This window comes from Melitaea cinxia, chromosome 27, assembly GCF_905220565.1.
Source record: "Melitaea cinxia chromosome 27, ilMelCinx1.1, whole genome shotgun sequence".
In the NCBI taxonomy this organism is placed as follows: Eukaryota; Metazoa; Arthropoda; class Insecta; order Lepidoptera; family Nymphalidae; genus Melitaea; species Melitaea cinxia.
This window is the reverse complement of record NC_059420.1, coordinates 2,872,433-2,889,503: the sequence shown is the minus strand read 5'-3', so window position 1 is coordinate 2,889,503 and position 17,071 is coordinate 2,872,433. Positions and strand designations below refer to the sequence as shown.

The 17,071-nt window shown below is 33.0% G+C and overlaps 1 protein-coding gene across 1 annotated transcript; it reads right to left on the bottom strand.

Annotated features, from left to right (window-relative positions):
• Window positions 1-3,749: 3,749 nt before the first annotated feature.
• On the bottom strand, window positions 3,750-14,349 carry LOC123666845. Its single transcript, XM_045600868.1, has 3 exons — window positions 14,250-14,349; window positions 5,866-5,965; window positions 3,750-5,112 (listed from the first exon to the last, which is right to left on the bottom strand). The coding sequence occupies exons 1-3, from the start codon at window positions 14,266-14,268 to the stop codon at window positions 4,791-4,793; spliced, it is 441 nt and encodes a 146-aa protein (XP_045456824.1). The 5' UTR covers window positions 14,269-14,349; the 3' UTR covers window positions 3,750-4,790.
• Window positions 14,350-17,071: the final 2,722 nt, after the last annotated feature.

The window sequence follows — 17,071 nt, the reverse complement described above, 5'->3', positions numbered from 1 at the left end:
GTTGTTCGATTCTCAGACCTACTCAATATGCACACGGAAGAGTACAAACACCGCGACACGAAAATTTTATATATTATATCTACGTATTTCAAGATTATATAATAGAAATTTTATCACTAAGAATACGGAATCGGGTAAAATTATTTATAGGATTTTATCATTTTTTAAATTATAAATAATCTTTGGCCAGGTTTTTTTAAGCACTGATTAAAAATAAAGAACGAAATATCTCTTGTAAGCAATTCTACGCCTAAATACATCTTTCAACTTTGTCCATCAAACTTAGTTTTAGCCTTTGAATAAATATGAAATAAATAAATATTTCATATTTATTATATTACCTAAAAGTAATATTTTAAATCAGTTACCTACTATATTAAAGGAACTCTGTAAGCAGCTTTAGTTTATTAAATAAAGGCCACCTATATTTTTTTTTGACCTGCGTATAGTCTTCTTTATCAGTCTGTTTGTTTCTTTTTACAAAATAAAAAAAAAAACAACCGAACGCATTTTCATTTGATTTTTACTAACGGACAGAGTAATTTCTCAGAAAGTTTTGAGTTATTTAGGTACAATTTATTTAGGTTGTGTAAATTGTTTGAAATAAAATAAATAAAAACTTATACGATACTAGCTGACCCCGCAAACGTTGTTTTGCCATAACACAAAATTTCAAATATTTTTCTCAATTTGATCGCAGCACCAACTGTCGGGACAAACTGAAATTAAAATATTTGATGCTGCGATGGTAGCGCAGTCTACCGGATCCAATGTAAAACATTCCAAAATTAACAACTACTGATAAATGAAAAATTAGTTAAATCAACATTTTCCAGTGGACCAAATTCTGAATCTAAACCATCCTCGAATCCCCTTGAACTCACACAAAAAATTTCATCAAAATCGGTCCAGCCGTCAATGAGGAGTTCAGTGACATACACAGGCACAAAGAAATATATATATATATATATATATAAAGATAATTAATAAGATTCGAACAGCAACATTAAAAGTTGAAGTACATGGCAAGGACGTCATTAGCAGGTAATAAGGTGACTGCATAATGCGAGATGCATTTTCCTCCTATGTAGGTAGGTACTGCGTCAGTAATTACGATAATTTAATGCAATGTCATAAAGTTTAATCAGTGATATTTTATCGTAGATATTTATAAATTAATTGTATTTAATGTGGATCTATTAAATTGTATTTATTTTGCAATTTATCTTTTATAGTATACCAATGAATATTTAATATTATCTATGTATATAAATGAAATTAATAGCGGAAACGTGTATACGCGCATAACTTTCGAACAACAGCTTTAACTCGAATAATTTATTTTTCTTTCGTGTTTCCTATTGTCAAGACAGTATTTTAGATCAAGAGCCCGGGAGGGTCAGATTTTTGTAATTTCATAAAATACTATAAAAAAAGGAGGTACTTGGTATCTGACAAAGCTACTATGAGTTTAACTTCATGTTTGGAAATTGCTTCTACCTATGTTGGAAGCATGAAAAAAACTAGGATGATTTAGACCAGAGACAGGTCCTGGAGTGGAGACCGCGTCTTGGCAAACGCATTGTGGGACGTCCTCCGGCCTGTTGGACCGACGATCTACGTAAGATTGCCGGTGTGGGCTGGATGAGGATTGCGGATAACCAGAACGTCTGGCGCGAACTTGGGCAGACCTATGTCCAGCAGTGAGCTGTAATAGGCTGAACTGATACTGACTGAACTGCTAAAATCCACCCTTTCTGCTGGACACTTTTTCATCTAATCTTCAATACAATACGGTTTCCTTTACTTCTATTCTTCATAAATTAAACAAAGGATCTTAAAGTTGATGATGTTTGGGTGCAGGTTCAAAAATATGGTCTTCTATAGGTTGTTAAAAACATTATTTTTATTGTTTTTAACAAAATATCTGATGTATGATCTGTGATAAGAGATAAAAACTTAGGTAGGTATAATATACTTTTCTATTTCACCATCAAATTCCACGTTATCTATCAGATATATCTATTCATAACCTTTGGATAACTACGGCTCTGGTATAGTGGTGCGTGTGGTTTAAACACCGGTTTACGGGTTCGATTCCCGCTCGGAATGGATGTTTGTATTTCTACAAATATTTCCCGACTTGCTCCGTACCTCGGAGAGCACGCTTAGCTGTCGGTTTCGGTTGCTATTATAAATACCTGATAGCGATCTTGACTCATAGTAGGGAATATATCTGGAGCAGCGTGGTGGATTAAGCTGCAAATATTCTCCTACATGAAGAAAAAAGCAATGCCCACCAATAGGATGTTTTTTTTTCTTTTTTTTTTATACAATTTATATACATCCACGGGCTTTTGAACCCATGTCCTTTTTTATTCTAAAAACATGCAATTTTTATTTTTATTTCTTTTTTATTTCAAGGTAGGCGTTACTCAGCAACATCGCTGTTCAAGTTAGACTAACTTAATGTCTCCAAAAGAGACGTGAGTCCACCGACCGGTTCTTATTCTAATTTATGGTACAATTTATCTATGTTTTTTTTTTGTTTTTTTTTTATTTTTTATTATTAACCAATATGATGTTACAGGCTGAATTGTGTGTGGCCTTTGAATCTAAACGTTGCAGATCAGCGTTTCCTATTCGTCGGGGGTGACCAGTGCCCGGGCCTTTAAAATAAACTACCGGGTGGCAACATTCCTCCCTTGTTTAAAAATAATACCTGCTATTGATTTTTACTATTGATAAATGTGTTTATTATTTTACCTAATGGAACCAGCTTGGGTTTAAAAGTATTAAGTGAATCAACAAGGGTACAGTATGTTAAGTACCGGGCGAAGGCACAATAATGTTTGGGAAACACTGTTGTAGATGAAAGGCCAGACCTTAAGGGTTCGTGTTACCTCCTACTGATAAAGTCTATCAATAATTTATGTGCTAGAATAAACTTTATCAGCAACAAGAGAAACAGGCCCTTCATCATCATCATCATCATTACAGCCTATACAGTCCACTGCTGGACATAGGCCTCCACAAGTTTACGCCAAAAATAACGTGAACTCATGTGTTTTGCCCATAGTCACCACGCTGGGCAGGCGGGTTGGTGACCGCAGTACTGGCTTTGTCGCACCGAAGACGCTGCTGCCCGTCTTCGGCCTGTGTATTTCAAAGCCAGCAGTTGGATGGTTATCCCGCCATCGGTCGGCTTCTCAAGTTCCAAGGTGGTAGCAGAACTGTGTTAACCCTTAGTCGCCTCTTACAACACCCACGGAAACAGGCCCGTAATAAAATATAATATTTGTATCGCCTTTTAACCGTTCTCGTGTCCTTGTTGTGTCCTTTTTATAAAAATTGCACTACACGAAACTTCCGTCAGTATTCAAGTCCGCATTCCAAGGTATTATTAATTATTGTAAAACGAAAAAAGTACTCTCATTACAAAGAAATTAATCATTTGTTATTCATGACTAGATCGAGTAGAGAATATTTTTTTGAGGTGGGGTCTAGCAGAATATATTGATAATCAAAATCTGGAGCAATCTGATTGGGGATGTAGTTATCTCAACCTTATAGAAGATCACGGAAATACAAATAACATACAAATAACACGGCTTTCAAATAGGTATAGTGTTTGTGGTGAGTAAGGTGGCCAGCGTTCCTGGGGGGTATGGGGGGGAAGGTCCCGGATCCCAAGTCTAGTTCAGGTTTAGAAAAAGATATTTAAAAAAAGAAATAAAACTATAGGTACGATATTTAGTTTAAACTTTTATTTATCAAAATTATAAATAATATTTACAATTCGTAACAAAATAATTATGTACTTGATATGACCACGCGGTGGCAGTGGTTAAATAATCATCACAATCATTCTCACAATTATAAATCAGGGCCTGTTTTACCGGTTGTGAATTACGCTATTTGACGGATGACGGTAACCAACAGATATAAGCTTAAGATATATTATACTTTTTACCATTGAATTCTACTATACTTATAAGATATTTTTATCGCGAATGTACATTAAAGAATTCTAGTTTAATAATTGAGAATTGAATATCTCCTGCTGGTTAAGTCTGTTCGTCCACAACCGATGAAACCGTTCCTTAGTCGGATATATGAAAGATGACAAGTGTACAGATTAAAAATACAATAAAAAGGTAGCCATTACTAATACAGATTATTTTAGAAGTTTGTGTAGAATGTATAATGTCTATGAATGACACTGATGAAAAATGCTCTGGGAAAAGTATAAATTAGGACAAGCGTAAATTATTAATATTTCAATTTACAAATAATAACAATAGTTTTTAACTATGTAATACTTTGGTATTTTAACAAAAACACACACACGCACACACAAGTACATTTAAAGATAAAATCTACTAATTTAATATCACTTATTCGAAACGTTAGAAAAGTAAAAAAAGTCTTTCTTCATTAATATTGTAGTGTTTTATGACCATTTGGACAGTCCATTAGGAATTTAGGACTGACATTTTAATGTTGTGGAGTAAATCACAATCGTTAAAAGTAGTAACAAACTTATAATAGTATAACTTTATACACAAAATCATTTTAAAAAAATTGGTTGTCTGTAAAGTTGGTTTACGGACGTTAGCTTAACGTGACAACGTCATAACAAAACATCTCCTCGGACATATAGGCCAATCGAGTGATAGTATCACTGAGCGTAACGGGGCAATGAGCTTAACGCAATGAGTCATCCTTTTTGGTGCATACCACCGGCGTTCATCGATTTATTAGACGTTATCACGTCAATAAAACAAAAATCACAATTTCGATTTTGTATATTGATGAAAATGTTTCCTTCTACCATTTATCAATTTTAATAAAACGCTATCAAAATTAACAAAGACGTCCTCATCTTTGACTAAACTTAAAAATACGTTCAATTCATTATTCATAAAATTCTTGCTATTAATATTTTGATTCTTACTAAATAAATAGCCTTCTATTAGTAAATCGTTTATGGTAATGTATTGGGCATCAGTGTTGTCGTTTTGTTGTTTGCTTTTCAACAAATCATTATGACTACTGGTGCAGGTAAAATGTTGTGGATGACCACCATTGCAGGTACAATATTGTGGAGACCTGAAATAAAATAAAAATAATTATATTAACATCTTTTATTCTAAATTTTATTCTAAATAATTTTGTAGTTTCGGCATGACGCGGTGAAGATACATACACACCGAATAATATCTTTTTGGTTGAATATGTCGTTAATTTTATAAATTTACTATAATAGCTTCTTTATAGCTGACTCGGCAAACGTTGTCTTGCCGCTCAACTCTATTTAAAATAGGGGTTGGTGGTAGAAGGGTGAAAATTTAGGGTTGTATGTATTTTTCAACGCCAAATCATAATAAAATAAAAAATAAATAATTTATCTAAAAATTAAAAAAAAATTGGGGTGGACTACGATTAACATTTAGGGGGATGAAAAATAGATGTTGTTCGATTCTCAGACCTACCCAATATGCACACAAAATTTCATGAGAATCGGTCAAGCCGTTTCGGAGGAGTTTAACTACAAACACCTTACAGTTGCGTGTTACGAAAAAAATTTCAGAATATTTTCAATATTATATTTTTTCTTGATATAATTTTATTGAAGTTATATTTCTTTTAGCGCGTTAGGGAAAAATGATGAGAGTTATTTCTTATGATGCGCGCGCACAACGTTATTGAAGTTAGCTAATCAACGAAACAGAAGTTAGCAACGTGAAATTAGCTAGCCAACGAAATATAACTTCTTAGGTGCGTATAAGTACACACGCACACACACACTATTTTTAAATGTTATTAATACATAAAATAAACTGTATTATATTCAAATATTACCTTGTATAACAATATCTGCTGAATTTACAAATCCAGCTGTCAAAATCTGTGTGCATTTCCTGCAAACCGCTGAGTTGTGAAGCTGCTGGGCTACAAACATCTGAAACAAATTAAATAACAATAATTTATGAAAATGTAATAAAACTTATCTCCCGCCAGACGCTTCATCCTCGTAGATTACATGATTCTTGAGGTTTTATTTTCTCTCGTTAGAATATAACCTACGTCACACAATGATAATGTAGAAGTCTACTGGAGAAGGAGTTTATTTTTGAAGTAAAACGGACGTAGGACTTAGGGGGTAAGCTGGTGAATACGTGACTAGACCGTTACGAAAAGTGTAACCGGCGAGGCGAACGGAGCAAGAGAGAGAAGTGCGGGCACACATTTTCTTTTTCTCTTTCTCTCATAGCCTTTCGTATATCTAAGACACAATGCAGGCCTATTGTGCAGGCCTATTGCTAAAGAAGTTTTACTTCAGTCGTGTGGTCTAATGCACACTCGTTTTTGAAGTAAACTCTATATTCTTTCTTTCTCGATTAAGTATGAGTGTGTTAAGGAAGAGTGACACCTTCTGGCACGGGAGCTTATTGCACTAAAAAGAAGAAGTCTACCTTTGTGTTATTATTGTAATGTTTTGGTTATTGATGAAATAAACATTTTATTTTTCTTTTTTTTTAAACTTTACACACGCTTGTCTTGAGGAGTAAGCTGGTGAATGCATGACGAAAGCGTTACGAGAAGTGTGCTCGAGCGAGGCAATCGGAGCATATATTAAAAAGTTCTTTACACAGTGTTTGTGGTCGGATTCGATACGAAACGATTTTTGTTAAATTTTTCTGTACTTTTGATAGGTATGATTATGATAATATCTCATCCATACATATATTTTTCTAATTTAACTTCCCGCCTTGGATAGTTCGCAAGCCAGGACAACGTCATAAATATACATAATACAACAATTCAACTTTAGAGCAGGAATTAAATCCACAACTATGAAGCAGAAAGCAGAATTGTTGACATCTGCGTCAAACACCCATTACGTAGTCAATGTCAAAGTGACACTATAATAATTACTTATTAATGATTACTAATTAAAATCATAATGTTGATAATTAGTTCATTAGCTAGATTGATTGTATTTCTGTTGTTTCCACTATTTTTGAATTTGTTTCTTATCAAAACAACATTTATATATATTCTGTATATGTATGTGTATGTGTATATGTATATGTAGAATTAAGTACAAGTCTGTTTCAACACATTCTTTTATAGAATAGAGAAAGTTATTTCCTTTTAGATAATCCACAGACGTAATGCTTTAGGTAACGTATTGCGTCGTCGTCTTGTGAAATACTCGTTAGTAAATTCTTTTGATGAATAAATTTTATTATAACTTGTGTTATATCTTTGATAATTATTAGCTAACCCGTAGAACTTCGTAACGCCATATTTATTTGGAGTTTACTCAAAACGATTACCACGATTTTTTTTCATATAACTTGGTCGGCAAACAAGCCTAAGGCTCATATGATGGTAAGCGATTACCGTAGCTTATAGACGCCTGCAACACCAGAAATATAAAAAGCGCGTTGCCGACCCCATCCCCATTCCCCCCCCCTAGGAGCTCTGGTCACCTTAATCACCCACAGGAACACAATACTGCTTGAAAACAGTAGTATTTAGCTATAGTCTTCTGTAAGGTCGAGATACTATCCCTAGTCGGGCTGCTCCATATTTTGAGCAAGAAATTCCTTGCTGTGCCCTACCTCAGATAAACAGAGATAAACGATAAAAATATGTTTATCTCTTTCTCGCTAGAGACGTTGCCTGGTAAAACGTCACTCAGCCCCAGTGACCAGCTTTATAGTTTTACAAGACTACACTCTCAGTATATTTTTCGGAGCTGTAAATTTTTTTTCTTTTATACCTTGTCCTGTCAATAACGAACACAATAAAAAAAACTTATGCTCGCTCATACATTTCAGCGATGTATTTTTTTTAGATTTATGTACTATTGGTACTCATTGTTCGGACATTAACGTTTGGACACATTAGTGTCATCTTAGTTTAATACCTTACATAATGCGCCTTAATCATTTTACTAATAATTGTGTTTGCTCGCAAACGAAAAAAAAATCCAACTTCAATATTTATAACGAGTAATACAACCTTTGTAGTAGATATTCGAGTAAATCTTCAACTAAATACGCATTATTAAGTTTATCTCGATAATTGTGTTTGCTGGCAAATGAAAAAAAAATCGACTTCAATACGCGGGTTGCAGACCGAAAACTAAGCTATTCCAAAGCTAAGCTAGGGAAGCTAGGCTAAGCCAAACTAAGCTAAGATAGAAATAAATGGCGTGCACACAAAGAGCTAAGCCAAAGCTCAGTTAGTGTTGCGGAGTTCAATTAGACGGACGTCAGGCGCTTGCTATGAATATAATCGATGAAGAAAGTTCCGATGATGAATACGTTACACATAGAAAAAGAAGATTAATACTGACTTATTATTATTATATAAGAAAACGACATTCTAGACCTTGGATATGTCAACACATTGAATCTCGGCACGCAAGTGGAGAGTTTAGAACTTTATTTTACGAATTAGATGATGAACATTTTCAGTTATATTATCGTGTTACAAGAGTTCAGTTTTATGATTTGTTATCATTGATTATCGGAGATATTACTAAACAAGATAATAACTATCGGAAGGCTATAACCCCAGAATTCCTCCACTATTTGTTTCCATACAACATCCTTTTTAATTAAATTGTGATAGTCCTTTAACTGTGTGTTCCATAACACAGGAAATTGTTTAACAACTTCGATAAATTGCTCCATATTCGCTACGAAACGACCGTGCGTACGACAAAGGACACTGGACAGCACTGGCGAAGGATGTGCGAAGGGCGTGCGGGGAAGGCGGGAGGGACATAGCTTAGCTCGCGTAGCTGCGCATCGGCATACACAACTAACATAGCTTCGCATATTTTAGTTAGCTCACATAGCTTAGTTCACATAGTTTGCGGTCTGCACACAAGTATGGAAAACTGCGTCAGCTATGCGAGCTAAGCTAAACTAACTTAGCTTAGCTCTTGGTCTGCAACCCGCATTATATCGACAAGTAATACAACGTAGATAGACGAAAAAATAGTCAAGTAAATACGCATTATCAAAGATTACTTCACAAGTTGTAATCAGATCTTGATGAAATTTAAAGGTGACCACATGATAAACTTAAATGGGATCAAATTTGGATGGGATCACAGAAAAGGACCGGCTTTATATTAAAAAAAAACTAAAGGGTCATTATCGGCACACAGATTAAAAATTTATGCGGTAAGACACATAAAAAATACAGTGGAATCGATAACCTTCTCAATTTTTTAATTTGTTAAAAATTGCGACATATCGTCTAGACCAGGGGTTCCCAAACTTATTTTGTCTACTGCCCACTAAGAGAATAAATTATTTTATAGTGCCCCCTTTGAACAATCTTTTAATTAATATTAGTTGATGTTCACAAGTTGTAATCGAGAGTCTTTATACATTAAATGACAAATCGCCCCCCCAGCCTCTACACAACGCCACAATTTTTTTTCTATGTCTCTTACCGTCTTTAGTACTGCAGCGCCCACAAGGGGGCGTTATCGTCCACTTTGCGAAACACTGGTCTAGACTACATTAGTTTTACTTCTATGAGTTGTTAATTACGGCATTAGGTACTAACAAATTGGAATGCATAAATGGTGCAAGTACATTAACATGCTAACGTGTTTACCACGAAGGCGTGAATGGCGTGATAACGCATGTGAGTCGTTAATGAATTCTTTTTGACTCATAAATAGATTTTTGTTTCGATTCCTTCTATGCACTAAGTCGAAACTTGGTTTATTAGTAAAATATGGATTTATTTCAACAAAACTATTGTTTTAGTAAAAAAAAAACAGTTTTACAGCCGACTGCCATGTTAATCAATTGGTGTGATTGATTAACTTTCCAAAGTTTAAACCGACTTCCAAAAAAGGAGGAGGTTCTCAATTCGATTGTATTTTTTTTTTGAATCCGTTTTTTTTTCGTTTGCAAGCAAACACAATTACTACCAAAATGGTCAATGTTTTCAAAATCCCATAGACGATTTTAGAATTGCTAGTGAATAAATGAAAAGATTACTAGAAAAAATCAATTTTGGAGTATAATTGTCGTTTCACTATTCACTAAAAGTTTTCAATTGGTTCATTCCTACGTAATTTCTATTTAGTACCACAGTAATTGTTATTTGTATCTTTAACAATAGGTAAAGCAAAGTTAATATTTTAAACTTTTTTTCCTGTTTATTTTCAACCAGTCTTGTGGGTGCCGATAGTAAAACTTTTTGCTAAATCATAACATTTTTTAACAATCGAAAAATACGTCATCATAGAATAATACAAATTAGTATATAATAACAAATAAAATACTTAATAAAAGTAGGTACAATCGCCAGCCTATCGCTTAGAGGAATTTTTCTGGGCTAACTTTGCATTGAAAATTTGTTTTTAAATATATACACTTAATATAATGTTGACATTATACATTATACTGTGTGGCTACGGTACGAAAGAATATAGCCACCCCCTCTCTTCCCGTGGGTGTCGTAAGAGGCGACTAAGGGATAACACAGTTCCACTATCACCTTGGAACTTAAAAAGCCGATCGGTGGCGGGATAACCATCCAACTGCTGGCTTTGAAATACACACGCCGAAGACGGGCAGCAGCGTCTTCGGTGCGACAAAGCCAGTACTGCGGTCACCAACCCGCCTGCCCAGCGTGGTGACTATGGACAAAACACACGAGTTCACGTTATTTTTTGGCGTAAGCTTGTGGAAGCCTATGTCCAGCAGAGGACTGTATAAGCTGTAATGATGATGATGAATGTTGACATAAAAAAAAATTGTTTTTTTTTTGTTATGTTTTACTGTATGTCTGTTTTGCCTACGGTCGTTTAACTTTGATTGTAAAACGATGGATACTCGTAATTGACCTTCACTCTGACATTTGTCTAAGAATATTTCTTAAATTCGATAATTGTTACTCTTTGAGGCAAAAAATGCTAAACTGATTTTAATTAATAGCTGGAGAACTCATTCCAAGGGATCGAAAGTTACACGGTTGAAGCTGCGGGGTATAGCTAGTTTCTAAACATTTTGTACCGTTTATGATCATTTATCATAAATTAAATAAGATTAGTATACAAATTTGTTATCATTTATTTATTTCAAATTTAAAACGACTTATCAGTGCAATGACCTTTGTAACAACGTTAGATTATCACGTAAACAACAATGATATAAATTCTATATTGTTTTATACCTTTTTGTTCGAACCTTTTCAAATATTTTTATTTCAATATGGCCAGTATTATTTGTTGTGTATTTTTAGAAATCAGGTAAAGATGTTTCATGATTTTTTTTTTAAACCTTTTATAATTATCATATATATTAATACGCTAAGGTTAAGATATTTGTCTCCCTTTTTAGAAAAAACCCCACAATTACTCCACATAAATTAAATTATATTATATAATATAATAATTATATCATTTTATAGATGCTTGCTCTACAGGCACAATAACTTACTATACAACTAAAAAAAATATTATAGCTTTTGTTTCTGTAAATTAATTAATTATTAAAATTATAATTAAAAATATACATTGAGACACAATACAGCAATTTTACCGACGGCTTTAATATTGAAACAACGTCAACATGATTGACTCTCAAAAAGCAGCACGAAAACCAAGTGCACTGCGCAGAGATGAAGATGCTCAGGACCTTCAAAGTAAGACCTATCCCAGAAAAGCTGTAGGAGAGCCGCCTGCGGCGGTACGGACACATTATGAGGCGACCATCCGACCACATGACCAAAAAAGTGCTGGATATCAAAAATAAACCCCGAGGACGAGTAGTAAATAAGAACCTCAAAGAAGCCCAACTCAACAAAGAGAGGACCCAGGACCGTGTTGTCTTGACGCACATGATACTGAGGGCCGATCCGAATAAAATTGGAAAGAGCCACGCAAAAAAGTCATGATGATTGACGGTCGGTAAATATTTTGTTCAATTTTTAATCAACTCACGTATAAATACTTTTTTGTAATTTTGTAAAGTGATAATTATTATCCTTATTTAACTTAAAATATTTTTGTTTTTTACCGACTTCAAAAAAGGAGGAGGTTACTCAATTCGACCATATATATATAATTCTTTTTTTGTTGGAAAGGAGATATTCCAAGTGTGGTACCATGATAAGGAAACCAGGATCTGTTGATGGAATCCTAGAGAAATCGTGGGAAACCCTCGAAAATCGTAATGACGACTAGTATGCGTTTGTTGATTTTTTTCGTCTACTTACGTTGTAATAATTGTTGATGTAACTGAAGTCGGTTTTGGTTTGCGAGCAAACACAATTATTATTGTTCTCTGTTATTATTTCTCACGAAAATGCGTATTTTATATCTTATTTATAATTATAATAAAATTTAAGTTATTAAGAGAATAATTCAATTCAGAGTAAAAAGCGTGGGGTGCTCGATATATTAAATGTAACAATTAATCTACTTGCAACTATCTATGTGCTAAGAGTTATAAAAACAGTAAAAAGTTATGAAAATATAGTAAAATGTACCCCACGTTTCTTACTCTGAATCGAATTATTCTCTTGATAACTTAAATTTTATTATAATTTTATTTTGAAGTAATTAATTATGATTGATTGTTCGATCTTCTACTACTGTAATATAAACTCTTTGTAATTAAAAATTATTTTCTACTTTTTAGTTCGATTAGCTATAAAAGCGTGGTTTTTTAGTTTTTTTTAAACTATAATTTTTTATATTTATATAGATGCAATAAAAATATCGCGGTCATTAATCGAAATAAAATGTAGCCTATATTAAGTTACACAAAGTTAAATATCTAAGTATGCAAAATTACATTAAAATCTGTCTGTCTTCTCCCGTTAAAATAACACCTATGTCACTCAGTGATAACGTAACCTAGTAAAAGTAATAATTGGTCTAGTATTTTTTTGAGTTTTATGTCTATTACAAATAAACAATAAATTAAATATTTCATCTTTATAATATTTATTAGTGTAGATGAAATAGGGTTTCATATTTTTATGGAGTACGTTTCTCAGGGAACATATTTTCGACTATTTTTTTGGCGCCATTTGCATTTTCTAAGTAGGGTAACCGCCAACGTACAGGGTAACGACAACGGACCTGTCATTTGACGTAATCACCTAACATGACAAAACAATGACATAGTTACATCATTTAATTAATTATTAAAATAACACCTTAATTATTCTTAATGGTGTAATTAGTGACAAAAGGATCGTGATATTTAACATAATGGCAATTTTTGAACTCCTACTAATTAGTTTACACTCTCCCTATATGCTAATATTATAAAGTCGAAGAGTCTGTTTTTTTATTTGAACACGCTAAGGAACCAGTGGCTGGAATTGAAAAATTCTTTTTGGATACAAAATCTGATAGGATAGCCCATTTACTGAAGAAGGCTATAGACTGTTTAATATCAATTTAGTACATTTTTTTTTAATATTAATTTAGTACATTTTTTCCTCAAATTAACGCAGGTGTAAGGCAAAGCTAGTATTTATATACCTTGTTCAATTTTGCAGTCGGTAAAATACCTTTTATGCGTGCACTCAACGTTCTAAAACCTTGGAAATATATTAGGTAACAAAAATTTGTACCTACATCTAAAATATTATATATTAATTTTTTAATTAAAAAAATAATAAATGAAAAAAGTTTAATTTTAATAAAAGAGAAACTTTTTAATTAAGTACTTGAAGTAACAGATAAAACAAAAATATATTTACATTGAAAATATGACAAAGAAGAATAAAATAAGCGCTTTTAAGTACTTTGTGATTTGTAAATATACCTGAATAACTAGTAAAAAAAAATACTGCCTTTAATTTTATATTTATTATATTTTAATGAAGTAGGTATTAAAAAATATATTAAATTAAATCTCTTATTAAAAATAATATACTTTTTCGACACACAGAAAGGAAACGTCCCACGCTTTCACGTCCTATCGTAAAATCATCGTCCTTCGTGAAATACTTCTTAGTAAAACATTTAAAAATTTAATTAAAATTGATAACTATATAACAAATTAAATCTCTAAGTATATATTTAAATAACATACTTTTTCTCCAAGACAAGGAAACTGGGTGTACTGCTTATATAAATAAAATTACAAAAAAACAAAAACAAATATACTCTTAAAAGCTGAAGTAAACAATCCTTTGCGAATATTAATAAAAAAAATAATAATAAATAAAACACTCACCGTTACAAATAGAATCCATTTTTAATCACAAAACGTCCGTTTTGTAAACAAAAACAATACGAAATGATAGTGTTTGTTTACAAGATGTGTATGTAAACACTGCGATAGCGAGGTTCGACGCGTCGCTTCGTAGGGTTCGTTTATCGATAAAAATTGTCGATATAAAAATATCGATACTTTTAACAGAAACTTTTAATACCAATTACGCACAATGATTGGAATCGAACGCGGTGGTTGGGGAGTAAAGGCGAACTAAACATATTTGTAATTAGCGCCCTATTTATAGACAAAATTACTCTTGTTGCAATGTAATTAGCCCCACTATTTTGCAGGATAGAAGAACCTTCCAATCAAAGATAATACAGACGTGGAGGGGAAGTGTGCGAGCGAGATAGTAGTATGGGATGTCTCACACCGAGGTTACAAGTAAATGACATCATTGGACGCTTCACAGTATGAAGCTATGCGTCATTGTGTAAGCAGTTCATACAATAAAAGATATTTTTTGCTAGATTCTGAGTGGTCAGAAACTATCAGTTATTATATAAGCAATATACATACAATAATAGATTTTTTTTTACCTTTTTTTGCCAATTTTTCTTTTTATTTGACTCCTAAATGACTTTTGGAAATTCTATAATGCGTTTGGTTTTACAAACGTACATTGTTATATATTCTAAATCTAGTTAACATAATTATTCGATATAACTAAAAATTAAATTTATGTTGAAATACTTGGTACCTATAATATTACGTTTTATGTAAGTGACAATGATGTCTACATGAGAATAAACCTTTTTCTCTGTCTTACTTAGTTTTAGGGAAGTTTGAAAGTAGCACCCGTGACGGAAAAAATGAGGAGCAATAGGTTAGCATGGTATGGGCATGTAATGAGGAGTGATGAACGCTATGTTGGTAAAAGAATGTTTGGGGATGAATGTCAAAGGACGAAGAGCGATCGGCAGACCAAAAAAGGGATGAATGGATTGTGTGAGTGTGGATATGAGAAAGAAAGGAGTAAGCGCTGAAGTAAAGAATAACAGAGAGGAATGGAATAGGAAAACATGTTTTGCCGACCCTACATATGGGATAAGGGCAGGAAGATGATAACCTAGATATTGTTCCTTTAAAAATATGCACAAAAACCATTTAGTCTTTATCATGTAGCTCTAGCGGTATTCAATGTAACCCCCTCTCTTCTCGTGAAAGACGTAAGAGAAACTGACCGTAAGAGATAGGAAAATTACATTACCAACAATAGACTCATAAAAAAAACGATAGATGGTGGGATAGTCCTTAGAATTGCATAGACTACATGGCACAAACAATATCTTTGTGTTAGTTCAATGTGGTAAAAAGTAAAATATAGAGAAAATAAATAAATTCGTCGCAGATAAACACCGTTACTTTCGGACTTCACAAGGCAGATACAGGACTGCCAATCTGAAGACTTTTAAGTGAATAATCATTTCTAGAATAAGATTAATCAAAAAAAAATCCTTTACAAAATTATCTTAACACCTTTATTTTATTTACAATGATTTTTAAAAATATACAATAATTATCGAATGATATAATAATAATAGCAAACTGCAATAATAGGTAATAACAGTCATCGCGTCGACTATACATTAGACACTGTATCTTAGCCAACATACGTAGACTATACATAAAAACCTTACGCTTTTTTTTAACGTTGTGGACGTTTTTTGCCGGCTAGTGTACCCATCCGTAACGCCCCATAAGGAACTTCGTTCTAAAAAAATAGGTATTTCATAAATTTAATCAAGGCTTATTTATATATTCTGCTGTGTGGTTACGGCATTGAAGAATATAACCACCCCCTCTCTTCCCGTGGGTGTCATAAGAGGCGACTATGGAATAACACAGTTCCACTGGAACCTTTCCTTGGAACATAAAAAGCCGACCGATGGCGGGATAACCATCCAACTACTGGCTTTGAAATACACAGGCCGAAGACGGGCAGCAGCGTCTTCGGTGCGCAATCTAATTTCTGAGCAATTTATGACTGCGATAGATGATACACCCTTATTAATGAGATACATAAACATGCCCTTATTAATGAGATACATGTTTATGTATCTCATTAATAAGGGTGTATCATCTATCGTAGTCATAAATTGCTCAGAAATTAGTTGAAACCCTATTTAAATTACAGAAAAAATAGTTCCTAATCATCTAATCATTTCTAATCAGTTAAGTGAAGTATCAAGGTATTCCTTTAAACGAGTGTATGGCTGCTCACTGGGAAGACTCAATCACATTTTATTGTAGATAATTAAGAAAAAATATTCTTTTTTTGTGTATTTATTTCTTTAAATAAATATAATATTTATTGATGTTTATTTCTTGTCTATCGATAGTCGATACATCACTATAACCGAAGGTCGTTCTGTAACCGGTTGTAGTCGTCCATTTTTACAATCATTTTTATAAAATATCAATTTCATATTTTTGTGCGTAGATATTTAACTGTGCCTATCTTGCGGTTTTCCCCGCGTTTTAACAGTAATAATAAAAATCAAGGGTCAAAAGTTGGATTCAAAAGTATTTCAAAAGGATGTTGCTAGAGATGGCCCGCTTTGAGCATGAGGAGCTCGGAGGATTACTTTTTTTATATATTTAAATATTTTTGTTTGTCTTTATTACAAATATATTTCAAAATGTAATTGATACATTACAATATTAAAATAAAAGAAATAATAATAACACTTTTGAACCATTTAGTACCATAAAAAATTTAAGTCCGTTTATTGGCTTACTAGTTTTTATACAACAAGCATTTTTCGTCATTTTAACGA